The following is a 14,565-nucleotide window of genomic DNA, read 5'->3' as shown; positions in this document are numbered from 1 at the left end:
TTGTTTAAAACGATTCTTTTCAAGACGTGGCGTCAGTGCAGAAATATTTTGTGACAATGCAACCAACTTTGTGGGTGCAAAAAATGAAATTCAAAAGTTTCTCTCTAAAAACAAAGACACCATAGACTCTTCTCTTAACAATGATGGCATAAAATGGCACTACATACCGCCAAGGGCACCTCATTTTGGTGGCTTATGGGAGGCTGGAGTTCGATGTGTAAAGTTTCATCTCAAACGAGTTATAGGACTTACCTCCAACCTGGGTCGGACGGTATTGTAAGGGCAGCTACAGTCAGAACGGCTACTTCCACCATTCAACGACCTGCAAGGAAGCTGTGCATACTACCTTTGGACATTGAAACCTGATGCTTTCAAGGCGGGCGGCATGTTGGCGCGGATAGAACATTTATAAACGTGTCAGTTCGGCGTCCTATCATTATTTTTGTGCTGGTTTTTTTGGTGTGTAACAATGAAAAAGTGAAGTTGTCAATCTAATAATAATCAATAAATAGAAATTAATAAATCAGCAATCATCCAATCAATCATCTATAAAAAGCGAAATAAAAAGGCAAGCAGTAATCCTCAGCGCACTAAAGCACAAAGGTGTGCAAAACAGGTGCTTTGTATAAAGTTGCCTATCCTAAAAGTGTTTAGTTTTTGAAATACATATTGTCAGTTTAATACTTTCATATAGCTATTTAGTCGCATCTTATTTTAAATGCTGTCACTCTTAGTTGCCATGACAAAAGTGGCCATTTTTAATACAACCAACTTGCAAAGGAATACCTACAGCTATTAGTTACATTTTGAAAATAATTCATAGCATGTCCAGACGCCTCAATTATAGAAACGAAGATTATTTAAACTGATTGATTGAATAACCATTTACGTATTATTAATTATTATTATTACATCAATTATATTTATTCAAGAACAGAAACCAGTTTTTTCTAATCTAGAGATCTCAAATCTTTCTGGTTGCTTTTAAAAATTGAAAATGCACTGTTATTTAGACGCGTCATTAATTAGACGACCAAATTAACAGCACAGCGTAAAGCCTTCTGTTTTTGTGGATATCGAATGCAAATGTGACATGGTCTTGATACATACAGGGTGCTTCAAAATTGGCGTCATTCCTCTGGGGGTGTTGTCTGGCGGTGTTATAGATGTACAGAAAAAATAGTAAAATAAATTAATTGTTATTAAAAACTGAGAAATTTGCAAAAAACTATATCAGAAATACGGCAGCAATGTTTTTCAAGGTAATCTGCTTAATTAACATTGCGCAAATACCTGTTGCTTCGTAATTATTTAAAAATCCGGTAACCATGGATAAATAGAAAGTGACAATAAGATAGACAAAGATAAACGGTAAATTCAACAGGAATCTTTGAATGCTGGAACTTATTTCGAAATGTCAACCTGTCAACCATAACCTCGAATTCTGCGGGGTTTGGTACTTACATAAATAATCCATCCAACACCAAACATTTGAATGGTTAACTCCAAACAAACTAGTGCCTGTGTAATATCCTTATTATCCACTCTTATGAAGTAGCTTCTCGTATTCAGTTAATTAACTCGTGCTCCATTTGTATCTTCTTGTGCTGTGTGTATAGTACAAACGTGGTAGGGATGTAGCCGGTATTTATTTGGTGCCTGGGAAAGTGTCAGTTATTGTGCTCTAAGTGCGCCTGGAAGGCCCTGATTTGATTATGTCCAATACTTGTTCCTCTGTGCTTGGAACCCGAACATCGATTGTTGTCCACTATCTTCCTGGAACCACTCTCCTTGCCCTTTGTTGGCGTGAGTTCTTTCAGCTTCTGCTATGTTACTGTAGCATTTCCCCTGAACTAATCGCAGATCCGCAAATTCGTGAAAGAAAATTCAAAGTAACTCACAGTTTGACAGATTATTGTTATTATTGACAAGGGGTATCCACCTGTAACTATCTGTTAATGGCAAAAAACATCATTGCCGCTGTGCCTTTCCATCAAAAAATTGTAGAACAGAACTTTTTCAATATAAAAAATTTTCGTAATTTGAAGCAAAGCTCGTAATTTTTCTTTTTGAATGCTTAGGTATTCCAATATTCTACCAATTAAACATGGAACAATTTCAAAATAATGCTTAATAGCAAAGTTGAAATTCGATCTTCAACTGTTAATATCTTCTAGAAATTTAAAATAAAGAAATTTTAGAAAAAAAAAATTTCAATATTTTTCTTGCACTCCCCAAGTGAGCCTCCATCACCCCTTAAAAGGAATGACGAAAATTTTGAATCACCTTGTATATCTTTATCACATACTTCCGAAATAATAAACCAGTTTAAATAATTTTTGTTTGTATAAGTTAAGCGTCCGGGCATGATTATTAATTATTTTCAAAAGGTGACTGACCGCTGTAAGTATTCCTTTGGCAGTTGATTGTATTAGAAATGGCCAGTTTTGTCATGGCAACTAAAAGTGACAAAACAGCCATATGAAAATAGTAAACGTACAATATTTAGAAAACTTTTGGAATGGACAAGTTTACACAAACTCACCCTTATATTTAATAATGAATAAAAAAAAATGCGGGTTTCCATTTAAAAAAAAAATATTTGGGACGGTTTTCGCAATGTAATCTTGAAACTTCTTATATTCACACTTGTTAGTTACCAAAACTATGTCTAAATATCATTAAGGTAAGTATTTTTCAACAAGAAATGCGAACCATATCAAGTGGCACATGGGTAGGTATTTCCTTAAACAAAAAATGAATAATTATTCGAATGACTGCAACTGTCATTTGTTACATGAAATGTTTGTAATCACTTGTCCTTAATGACTTTGGCACACTGTCCAATTGTTAAATTTCTCCTAATTACAGTTTGCCAGATATCTGTCGCGACGGTTTCCGGTGGGGCACCCTGAGCGATAAGCGGAAATTTTGATTTAACGCCTATTTGCTCAATATCCGTTCATACAGTATAATTCTAATGCTCTTACCGGTATGTTGTTATGTAGGAGTTGCCGTTAAAATTTGCTGAAGAATCAGTATCCCCCTTAGGGCTCTGCAATGTGGACGCATTAAGCAGTGACTGAGGCTTGACAGTGGCAACGTTGAATGTAAAGTTGAGATTTTTTGACAGTTCTTTAATGATGTTAAATACTATTCCCCCATATTCAACGACATCACCAGTAGAATTTGTTTTCAAGATTTGCCATGGTGGATTCTAGAAAAATAGCATATTTGAGAAAGTATGCGCCTATCATCTCGTAGTTCATTAAAGCATCGTAGTTATAAAAGTCGTAGTTATAACCGTCCACTTTCAAGCAGGAATGTCTAGTAAAAATAGATCAATTAGTATTTCAGAAACAAGTTTTTTATTAAATCAACAACATTAGTAAAATTTAATTAATAACAAATTAAATAATGTGGGTTCTAAAAAATTATTCATAACAGACTGAACATTGAGGAAGCAAGATGCGCCTCTAACATATTGTTCGGAGTAAAGCTGTAAATAATCTCGCTCACCGGGTGCAATAATAGCACAACTGAAAACATGCGAAATTAAGTTAATCCCCTCATGTCATTTGATTTTATATGTTTCATTATCGTACACTATCGGCACAAAGTTAACTGCTCTAATTGCTAGATGGCACAAGTGTCGATATTGCATTTGACATTTCTACATCGATATCAAGTCTCAATACTGGCAGTACTAAGTACAGGTGTAGTGCTCCGGGAATTGTCGCCGTGTGGGGAGGGTACAACACCTAGTACAACAATGGCATATTTTATTGTGCCACTATTGCAGACAAAATCCTGGGATGTTAGAAAAGTTGTGCCAGTGTATACCTAGTGTTTTATAGATGATTTTAGGTTCATATAACAATAAAAATGGATCTGATTATCAATACGCGTTCTAGGAAAAAGCTTGATTTGTGGGGAATATCCCCCAATTTCTTCTAGTAAGCTCAGACAACCGCAAAAAATAACATATGTTTTAACGGCATGTTTAATTGAAGTTCAAGCACGTTTTAAAATAGGCTTTTTTCGGCGGTTACCTTACGCAATCACACCTTAGAGTTGCAGCTAGCAAATTAAACACTCCGTATATTGGCTCCTACGATGTTCTGCATTTAACTCAGAGATTTTTCACTAGGATAAATTTCCTATTTTTCAATAAACATTTCACACTTTTGTGCAAAGACACGGTTAAGCGTTATGTACAAAAGCGCGTTAAGCTGCTATAAAATCATGTTGGCTTGATGTTTGACTAGCCATCTTGAATAATATCCAAGTAACTGTAACGAACCCTTCAAAATGCAACTTACATGAAAAGTTACCAAAGGCAACAGTTTTCTCCTAAATCCATGGGCAACATGTGGAAACAGGGCATCGATCATATTGGGGCCATCGCTGGGCCTCCAAGTTCCGACAGCTAATAGCTCAGCATTAGTTGCCTCATCTAGCATCTGGTATTCTCTACCCCAAGTTTCTCCTGCTTCAATTGTCCATTTTGTACAATTGTCACACGTTCCATAATCAGACAGGTATTTCTGAAACGGCGTCAGCCAGTTTAAAATATTCTATACAGGGTTATTGCAAATTGCCCTCATTCGTTTGAATGTGTTTAGGGAAAAATGAGTAAAGTATTAAGTTAGCAGTAACTAAGTAATTAATTCTTATTGACAAACTCAGATTTTGGCAGAGGTTCCGTATCAATGTTTTCAAGGTAATCTGCCTCATTAACATTACGTAAACACCTGTTGCTTCTTAAATATCAAAAGTTAAAGTAACCATAGAAAAATAAAAAAAGGGACAATGAAACAGGTCAGGGTAAATGGTATGAGGTTTCATCTACCAGCTAACGAGATGGCAGCAGCCAAACCTCTCCTGGCAAAAGCCGCCTTCTCGCTTGAAATACATCCGAAAATGAATAATCCGTACCACTACGTATAAGACCGGGTCTGCCTACGTCTTACTGATGAGTGCAATAGGTGGCCTTTTCGAAATGTCAATATTGGCAATTAGCAACTGTTCTTTCATTGCTAGCATAGCGTCAAATTGATGTAAACCATTCTGTGTTTAACTCCACACAAGTATGTGCTCGTGCAATTATGTAATGCCTCTGTACTCTCCTCGAGCAGCTTCCATTTTCGGTTAATAAAATCATGCTCACTTTGTACCGTCGTTCGGAAGAACAGAAATTTAGTATGTCCTTCTGTTGTCTGTATCTTACATACGTGGTAGAAATTTAGCCCTTTATCGGAATTCATTTGGCACGTAGTTTGCCTGAGAACGTGTCAGTGAATGAAAAATGCTCCGATCTGCACTAATTATATCCAATTGCTGTTCCTCTAGGACGAGAATCTGAACATCTCTTGGTTGTCCACTATTCTGCCTGATTTCCTGCAGGCAATCGTGTCTCTAACCTATTGTAAGCGTAAGTGCTTCTAATAACATAGCTTCAGCTATGTTACTGTGGCATTCCCCCGTAACGGAAAGTATTTTAACGTATTCTATTTTGGTGTACATTTTGTGAAAGAAGCTTCAAACTAAGTCACGTTTAGAAAAATGCGTGTTATTCTTGACAAAATCTATCTACCTGTAACGATCTGTTAATCACAAAAAAACTTCGTTGCTTGTGGGATTATGGGACTCCTGACTAACAGCGATGCGCAAATCGCCCTCCTTGATGGAATGTTTAAAAAGTGCGCTGTATTTTCATTTACCATTATTTAATTTGCTGTTCAATGTATTAAATATGATGTTATGTATAAAGACTATATTTGAACTTAACAATTAAAAACATAACATAAAAACAGGTTCATAATCACAAGCTTTGAAATTCTACAGCTTGAACGGAAATTTTCGCAAAACTAACGTTTAAACAGTCCATTTTTGGTATTAGCCGTTACTACCCGCACAAGTTTGTCATTTCCGGCATATAACTCTTCGATTCTATCAGTCCGTCAGCATGGAGCTGGGACACTCCCTCCATGCAGCATAATTAAAGATCCTGTCATCAGCTTAGAGTTTTTGTTTGTCCTCCACTTAGATCGGGTCAGTGCTGCAATCTGCAGCCTTCGTAGTTTGACACGTGACCAGTGGGAGCAAAATTGCTGAATGAGGAATTTCATGTGTTGATTTCGAGAACCCTGTGCAGTTTTGTCGGTCCAACCGGCAACTCAGGCACAGCTTGCAAAGAAGTTCCAATCACGAAGTGTTCGGGAGTAGTTGTCCCATCATCTTCAAGTTCAAGTGAGTGGAACAAGGAGGTAAAAAATAATTATCGATAGTCTTCTGAATTTTTGACAATACAGACCAATTTTAGTTGAATCACTCCTGATACTACTTAGGTAATGGCTTAGTAATGATTAGTGGAACGGACTTATTCACACGAATGCATTCTCCATATGAGCAATGCAATACATCCATGCAATAATGCGACCCGGCTATACTAGGACAGGCGTTGTATAGCACGGTCTTATGGCTTTACGCTACCTCGTACATGTAGCTATTACAAGAACAAAGGTTAAATCTGAACTTAACAACTTTCAAAGAAATCTCTATATTGTCAATCCCGCATATTTGGTTGCCATACTGATACATTATGCTATACAGTTGCAAACTGTACATGGCCACTTTCAATTTTGATAAAAAAATGGTAGAATAGTACTTTTTTAACATCAAATGTTTTCATAATTTGGAGTAAAAATGGAAATTTTGGCAATAAGTTATCAATCAACATGAGATTATTTCGAAATAATACTTAATAAGAAAGTTGAATTTCGATTTTCAACGGTTAAGATCTTCTTCCCTCCACGTTAGCCCCATAAAAGGAATGGCGCCAGTTTTAAACCACCCAGTACATGCTCATATGCAGCAAATGTTTACCTGAATTTTTTCAAGCAAGTATTTCCTACGCTCGTTTTTAGTAGGTCGAATAGCCTCCCATTCTTCTTCGGAAATTTGAGAAGCCATTTGAAATTCTTCCATAATGGCACTATCTAAAGCCTTCATTAAACCAGTTATACTTTCTTCAGTATGACAAATAGTGCCACCCTACAAAACAATGGCGACAGCGTTATAGGAAAAGGAGAATTTCTTATTACAAAAAAGCTGGTTCTAATAAACGAAAGCTTAAGGACAATTTATAGTTAACTGACAGTTTTAAAATACCAATAAATTACTTACGAGACATACATTTTTAACATCCGTAGTGTTATATATGAAGGCAATGTTATCTCCTTCATTCAAGAAGGTTTTGAACCGGTTCATACTCTTGGTGGAGCTATTCGTATCAGATATTACATACAGCCATTGCGTTTGGGTATTTACCATATTTAATTCTTTTGCACATTCCATTATGGTTGCAGCCAGTTCATAGCTGACGATCACTAAAAATAAAATTGATGGAGATCCTATGAATAGTTTATTTTCATCACAAATTTATTGAATTTTTGTAGTAAGCAGTGGACTGCAATTCCCAACGCTCATGCTAAGCTCAGAATTAAGGTCTAATGGTTCTATATTCCTTGAACACTTTGTTATAATTATACAGCCCTGGGGAACTTTATTGAATGGTATCATCCGACCAAGGAAAGGACTGCAGAACCTCCATTTTAATCCGCTAATGTATTGTAGGAATTTAATATATATCCACTATTCGTCATTATTTACCAATCATGTAACCATAGTAACGGGAAATATCAACAGAAGACATAAAGACGAAACGATGCCGAAAAGACGCTAGTTTGAAGAAAGGCGCGCACATCCATTAAAAAAAGTCCATTTAATCGAAAAGATTCCAGCATCAACAAAGCGACAGAGGAAGGAATAGTCAACCGGCATCGACGAAGGAATAGTCTACCGGTATAGACGTAGGGAACACGAAGGGATAGACACAGGGAAGACGAGAAGTGCATTTATAAACGAAAGGGTGGACAGAATGACGAACAACTTTGGCTGTTGAATTATATTTTTTGGTGGCGATTGCGAAAGAGCTGTACTAATTAGGACTGACTGGTGGATAGTGGACTGAAGGTGTTTCTGTGACTTTGGAGGAGTCAATGGTAAATGCGCTCATTCGTTATGTCAGTCATATCGCGTGGTAAGCAGGTGCTTTAATTTTAAGAGATTTGAAGAGAAATTGACGTTTTAGTTTAGTTTGCCGTAAAAGCAGACGCGAATTGACAATTCATATATGCTTAATTTTCATGAAGTAATATCACAAATTCCCACGTACAGATAGACGCAGGATTACGACCTATTTCGCCGAAAGTCGTTCTTTCGCTTTTAGGTAAAAAATCCTGACATTTTTCATCAAAAATCTGACTTAATCGGAATATTAATATGTACACTTTGGGCGATATTGACCTAGTTGCGGTTAATATAGCTAAAATCGGATTAAGTAAATTTATAGCATTACACATTATAGCTCCTGGCACCGATTGTGTTGGCGATTTTCTTGAATTTACGAGTTCTGATTTAGGTTTAGTCAGACAGGTTTGCACAGAATCTCATATTAGTGCATTATTTCTGTTTGCGATCTATTAGAGTTAAATAATGAAGGTAGGTTATGCTGGCATTGGTATATCATATTTTTATTAAATATATTTTTGATTTTAAAAAATTCTACTTGTTGTACTTGCGGAAAATTCAAAATCGTCCCTTAGTTCAGCAAAAGTTTTGTGAATTCGAATTTTTTGAAGAATTAAATAAATATTTACCAAATCCAATTTTGTAGTCTATCTACGTAGCTTAATTATAAATAAAGCTTTACTTAAAATGTTAAGTCGATTATGTTGGTACAGGAGCGTCACTACTTCGTATTCTGTCTTTTTGGCACGCAAATTTATGTGAAACAACATATTTTTTAATTCTAAACTAAACTAAACTAAACTAACTAAACTCTATTTAATTAAAATTTTTATAAATTTCTGTTAATCTGACTCAAAGGCTCGACTTGGACTTTCAAATCAAGATCACTTAAATTTAATACTCATTAACGGAGAATGTCATACATTGTAGTCCGAACAGAAAACATTTTTATCGAACGCTATTCAGAGCGTCCCTGACCATCAGTTGATACTGCAACACGTCTGGTTCAAAATCTGGAACGGTTTGGCACATTTACATAAATACTGCATCTAGAAGTAAAACTGCTGATAATAACGAGCAAAATAAGATAACCACTTTAGCGCATTTCCTTGCTTATTCTTACAATTCCATAAACGACGCGAAAATTGGAATTGGTTTGACACCAACAATTATCAGTTTTATTCTTAAAAAATAAATCTAGACCATACTGCTGCTACTGGTACATTTGGCAATCCCATTTCTTCAAGCGAAATTCTTTCTGTAAAACTGTAATACTAAAAATTGAAGAAATTCCAAATTTTGTTTGTAATATAATATGGACGGACGAATCTTAGTTAACTAAAAATTTATTTTTCAAGAAATTTAGATCTTAAATGAGTCGCGATTTTCGTAATAACGAAATTTTTCAGGTGTATTTTTACAACGAAAATTTGAGATTTCAGTTAATAGTTAACTCTTGCAATTTATAATTCCTGTATATACAGGGTGATTCAAAATTGTTGTCATTCCTTTTAAGAGGTTATAGAGGTTCCCTTGGGGAGTACGAGAAAAATATTGAATTTTTTTTTTCGAAAATTTCTAGAAGATTACAACAGTTGAAGATCGAATTTCAACATTGTTATTAAGCATTATTTAGAAATTGTTCCATGTTTAATTGGTAGCATATTGGAATACTAAAGGATTCAAAAAGAAAAATTACGATATTTGCGTTAAATTACGAAAATTTTTGATATCAAAAAAGTTCTCTTCTACAATTTTTTGATAAAAAGGCACAGCGGCAATGATGTTTTTTGTCATTAACAGATAGTTACAGGTAGATAGCCCTCGTCAATAATAACAATAATTTGTCAAACTGTGACTTGAAACTCTTTGAATTTCCTTTAACGAATTTGCGGACATGCGATTAGTGCAGGGGAAATGCTACAGTAACATAGCAGAAGCTGGAAGAACTCACGCCAACAAAGGGCGAGGAGAGTGGTTCCAGGAAGATAATGGACGACAATAGATGTTCGGGGTCCAGGCACTGAGCAACAAGTATTGGGTATAATTGAATCAGGGCCTTCCAGGGGCACTGAGAGCATAATAACTAACACTTTCCCAAGCACCAAATAAATCCCGAGGAAGGGCTACGTTCCTACCACGTTTGTACGATACACCCAGCACAAGAAGATACAAATGGAGCAAGAGTTAATTAACTGAATACGAGAAGCTGCTTGATAAGAGTGGGTAATAAGGAAATTCACAGGCACTAGCTTGTTTGGAGTTAACCATTCAAATGTTTGGTGTTGTATGAATTATTTATGTAATCACCAAACCCCGCAGAATTCGAGGTTATGAGAACAGGTTGACATTTTGGAAGTACGTTCCGTCATTCAACGATTTCTGTTGAGCTGACCGTTTATCCTTGTCTATTTTATTGTCACTTTGTATAAGTCCATGGTTGCCGCAGTTTTGCATAATTACGGAGCAACAGGTATTTGCGTAATGTTAATTAGGCAGATTACCTTGAAAAACATTGCTGCCGTATCTCTGATATAGTTATTTCCAATTTCGCAGTTTTTAATAACAGTTAATTTATTTTACTATTTTTTCTGTACTCCCATAACTGCCCCAGACAACATCTCCAGAGGAATGACGCCAATTTTTAATCACCATGTATGTATTTAATTTCTTGGAGAGATTTATCTTAAAATTTGAAATACTGGAAGTCAACCCGAAATAAATATTGTAGATCGGGACATGTTATAGTAACATCAAGATTGTGCGCACTACAGTGACTCTATACATCACAGTGGCGACAATGGTTAGTCCGCTTTTCTATTGGTCAAGGACTCCACGTGACTAGAATCGCCATTATGAAAGTTTAACTTGTATTATGTTACACTTACTAACGCTGGCTGACTTTTATAGGGACATATGAGTGTAGACTAAATGAGTTATGATAATCTTGCCATTAAGTACCGATCTTTGGACAATATTATATTTCTGTTAGCATAATGAATTAATTACACTGAATAGTTGGCCTAGTGTCCGAGCAATAATATATTAATTGATAGTAGGTAATAAAATATTATTGGTCCGTAAGTTGATGTATTTTTTAGTTAATTAGTTCTCAATTTTGTTAATTTTAAGGGCTGGCCCATAGACTATATCAAACCGAAAATCTTTAAAAGTTATTTAATTATTCACTAATTTTATGGAAATTATGAATGTACTGGTAATTGGCATTAAGAAATTATGGAAGCCTTGTCAAACCGAAATTTTAATTTTTATAAAATCGATTTTAGACCTACGAAAACTTTTGTTGGAGAGAAGTGGCTACCAATTTGTTTAGACTGGCCGATTTTTACAAGATTGTTTTGGATAATTTTCACATTGTTCTGCGGAGTAAGCAAGTAATTCCTAATGCCTTTCATGTTAAAAATAATTTAAAACTCATTTGTGTTTCACAATATTTTAAATGGCTGAAGGGTTCCAGCTAAAATAAAGATGACAGGGAATCTTTTTCAGATTCCTTAGGCACGATCTCCAGCAATAAAACTTTTTACGCTTCCGTAATAATAGCTGAAAATATTCCCTGTGATTCTAATCTCGATTTTAGTGATATTAATGAGCTATACTATACAAGGTCATTCACAATTGGCGACATTTCTTTTAAGGAGTAATAGGGGCTCACTTGGAGAGCACGAGAAAAATATTGAAAATTTTTTTATCGATAATTTCTAGAAGATATTAACAGTTGAAAATCGGATTTCAACTTTGTTATTAAGCATTATTTGAAAGTGTTCCATGTCTAGTTGGAAGAATATTGGAATACTTAAGCATTCAAAAAGGAAAATTACGACTTTTGTTTCAAATGACAAAAATTTTTTATATTTAAAAATTTCTCCTCTACAATGTTTTGATGAAAAGTCAAAGCGGGAATGATGTTTTTTGGCATTAACGGATAGTTACAGGTGGACAGCCCTTGTCAATAACAACAATAATTTGTCAAACTGTGACTTACTTTGAATTTCCTTTCACAAATTTGCGGATATGCGATTAGTTCAGGGGAAATGCTACAGTAACATAGCAGAAACTGAAAGAAGTCACGCCTACAAAGGGTAAACTGAAAGAACTCACGCCAACAAAGGGCAAGGAGAGTGGTTCCAGGAAGATAGTGGACGACAATAGATGTTCGGGTTCCAGACACAGAGGAACAAGTATTGGATATAATTGCAGCAGAGCCTTACAGGGGCACTCAGAACATTGCACAACCGACCACGTATGTAATACGAACTCAAATACGAGAAGCTGCTCGAGAATAATAAGGCGCATAATAAGGTGATTACACAGGCACTTGTGTGGAGTTACACACTCACACACAGTATGTTTTTGTAATTTGTTAACAAATTAATAATACTAGGTTATGAGTTTCCAAATAGGTTCCGTCATTCAACGATTCCTGTTAAAATTTCCGCTTATCCTTGTCTATCTTATTGTCACTTTCTGTATTTATATATATTTACCGTTTTAAATAGTTACGAAGCAGATATTTACGTAATGTTAATTAGCCAGATTACCTTGAAAACATTGATGACGTTTTTCTAATATAGTTTTTTGCAAATTTCTCAGTTTTTAACAACAGCTAATTTTTTTACAATTTTTTTTGTACTCTTAAAACACAGCCGGACAACACCTTCCGAGGAATGACGCCAATTTTGAATCACCCTGTATTGCCGGATATATTATTTTCTCCGCGCCAATCAAACACTTGTAATAAATATATTTCGGAATTGGGATCCAAAGAAACCCTGCTTAAAAACTTCAGCAAGTTTACTCAAATTTAGTGTTCTAGATATAATACTTTATTTTTTTTGCCATAAGAATGAACTCATTTCTTTTATTGAAATGAGAAGAATTTTTCTAAAATTTTATGAAATTGTATGTACTCAAAATGTAGATTTAAAGTTGTTTTAGTTACGGAAATGAGTGGACTTACGTCGAAAGATGAAAGATAAACGTCACAGATCCTCATGCTTTTATGCTGTCTTAACCACAAACAAAAAACACCTTTATAATAGTAATTAACAGTTTGGTTTTTATTTTAAATTTAGATATTTTATTTTATTTAGATATTATATTAGTTATTATAGTTTAATATATGGAACATTAGTCAGAAATAGTTACAAGTGGGTTTATTATAGACTTGCTTTTGAAAAAACGTTTGTTTGATAACGAAGAACTATCAAGAATTAAAAACTAAAGCTAAAATGCATTTTCATTACGCAGAACAATTCTTATCTGCTGAATTTCAACTCGATGTTGATGTCTTAACTCTTAACGAGAGGCATTTCATTCATAAAAACTCATCTTTAAATCTGATTTTTAATTTCATCAAAAAATGTTTTTCGGTTAGAAGCGATGATCAAAAAGAAGCACTTTTCCCTACTGTTCATTTGTTTTATTTTTCCGCACGGACATCTACGCACACGTGCGCAAATGTAAATGTGACAAATTGAACATGTCACTGTCATAATATTTCTCAAAGTATTTTCATTAAAAAGTAACCGACATGCTTTTTTAGTGATTTACGGAAGTTTATAGGCACCTGTTGATCATAATTTAAAGTTTATTTACAATTTGTAAATTATAACTTTGTTGCAAGTTGAATCTCAAAGTCGTTCAAATGATCTATTTTTTTTGTGCTCGCCGATGTTGCCACAAGCAAAACACGATTTTTCAAAAGATCGCAAATTTTTGCAAAATATGCATCTTATACAAACACCAAACTGTGAAAGAAGCACTTCAATTATCAACACTCACTGTTTCAACAGCACATGCATACAAAAGTACGCTTTTGAAAAATTATAAACGCCAAAAGATGACAATTACAAAAATGGCATTGACATAAAATTTTAAATATTTATAATATATATTACTGTATGACAACGGCTGAAATTTCGTGCTCAGTTCATTTAACAAGGACAAACGGGATCCTTTATCAGCACCAGGAGTCTACAGAGTTCCGCCCATCTGTGGAAGAGCATACATCGGCACCACAAAACAAAGCATAAACACTAGGATCACGGAGCACAAACGAAGTTGCAGATTGGGACAAACGAAAAAATCAGCAGTAGCGGAGCACGCACTGCTAGACGGCCACCAAATACGCTTCGACGAAGTTGACATTCTGCACCAATCTGAAAGATACTACCCGAGACTCACCAGAGAGGCCATCGAAATATTTAAACACCAAAACAACTTTAACAGAAAAGAAGAAATTACGGCACTCAATCCAGATTGGAAGAGCCTTTTGCGCCAAACAGCATGTGCGCCGAAGCGTTTGAATCAGTCTTAGTCGGAAAGCACGGGAGATCACTTCGCCCACTGCCTAATCGCCTTTGATAATGTCCACCGCAGTTGTGGACGAAACGTCAGGAAGAAATTCCCATAGACCACGGCTTCAAAGCCCGGAAAACATTCCTAAAT

At 35.2% G+C, this 14,565-nt stretch overlaps 1 protein-coding gene across 1 annotated transcript in view; it reads right to left on the bottom strand.

Moving 5' to 3' along the window:
- Positions 1 to 14,565, bottom strand: part of LOC109534910 (ionotropic receptor 93a) — a 51,354-nt gene that overhangs the window by 17,392 nt on the left and 19,397 nt on the right. The window contains exons 6-9 of the mRNA XM_019900705.2: positions 7,189 to 7,391; positions 6,889 to 7,056; positions 4,323 to 4,547; positions 2,991 to 3,217 (exon numbers count right to left, since the gene is read on the bottom strand). Coding sequence (XP_019756264.2) covers positions 2,991 to 3,217; positions 4,323 to 4,547; positions 6,889 to 7,056; positions 7,189 to 7,391 — 823 coding nt within the window. The remainder of the gene's footprint in view (positions 1 to 2,990; positions 3,218 to 4,322; positions 4,548 to 6,888; positions 7,057 to 7,188; positions 7,392 to 14,565) is intronic.

Source organism: Dendroctonus ponderosae, unplaced genomic scaffold (genome assembly GCF_020466585.1).
Source record: "Dendroctonus ponderosae isolate FM_Combo_2020 unplaced genomic scaffold, Dpon_F_20191213v2 Dpon_F_20191213_8, whole genome shotgun sequence".
NCBI lineage: Eukaryota > Metazoa > Arthropoda > Insecta > Coleoptera > Curculionidae > Dendroctonus > Dendroctonus ponderosae.
The sequence above is the reverse complement of the archived record's forward strand: the minus strand, read 5'-3'. Positions and strand labels throughout refer to the sequence as shown.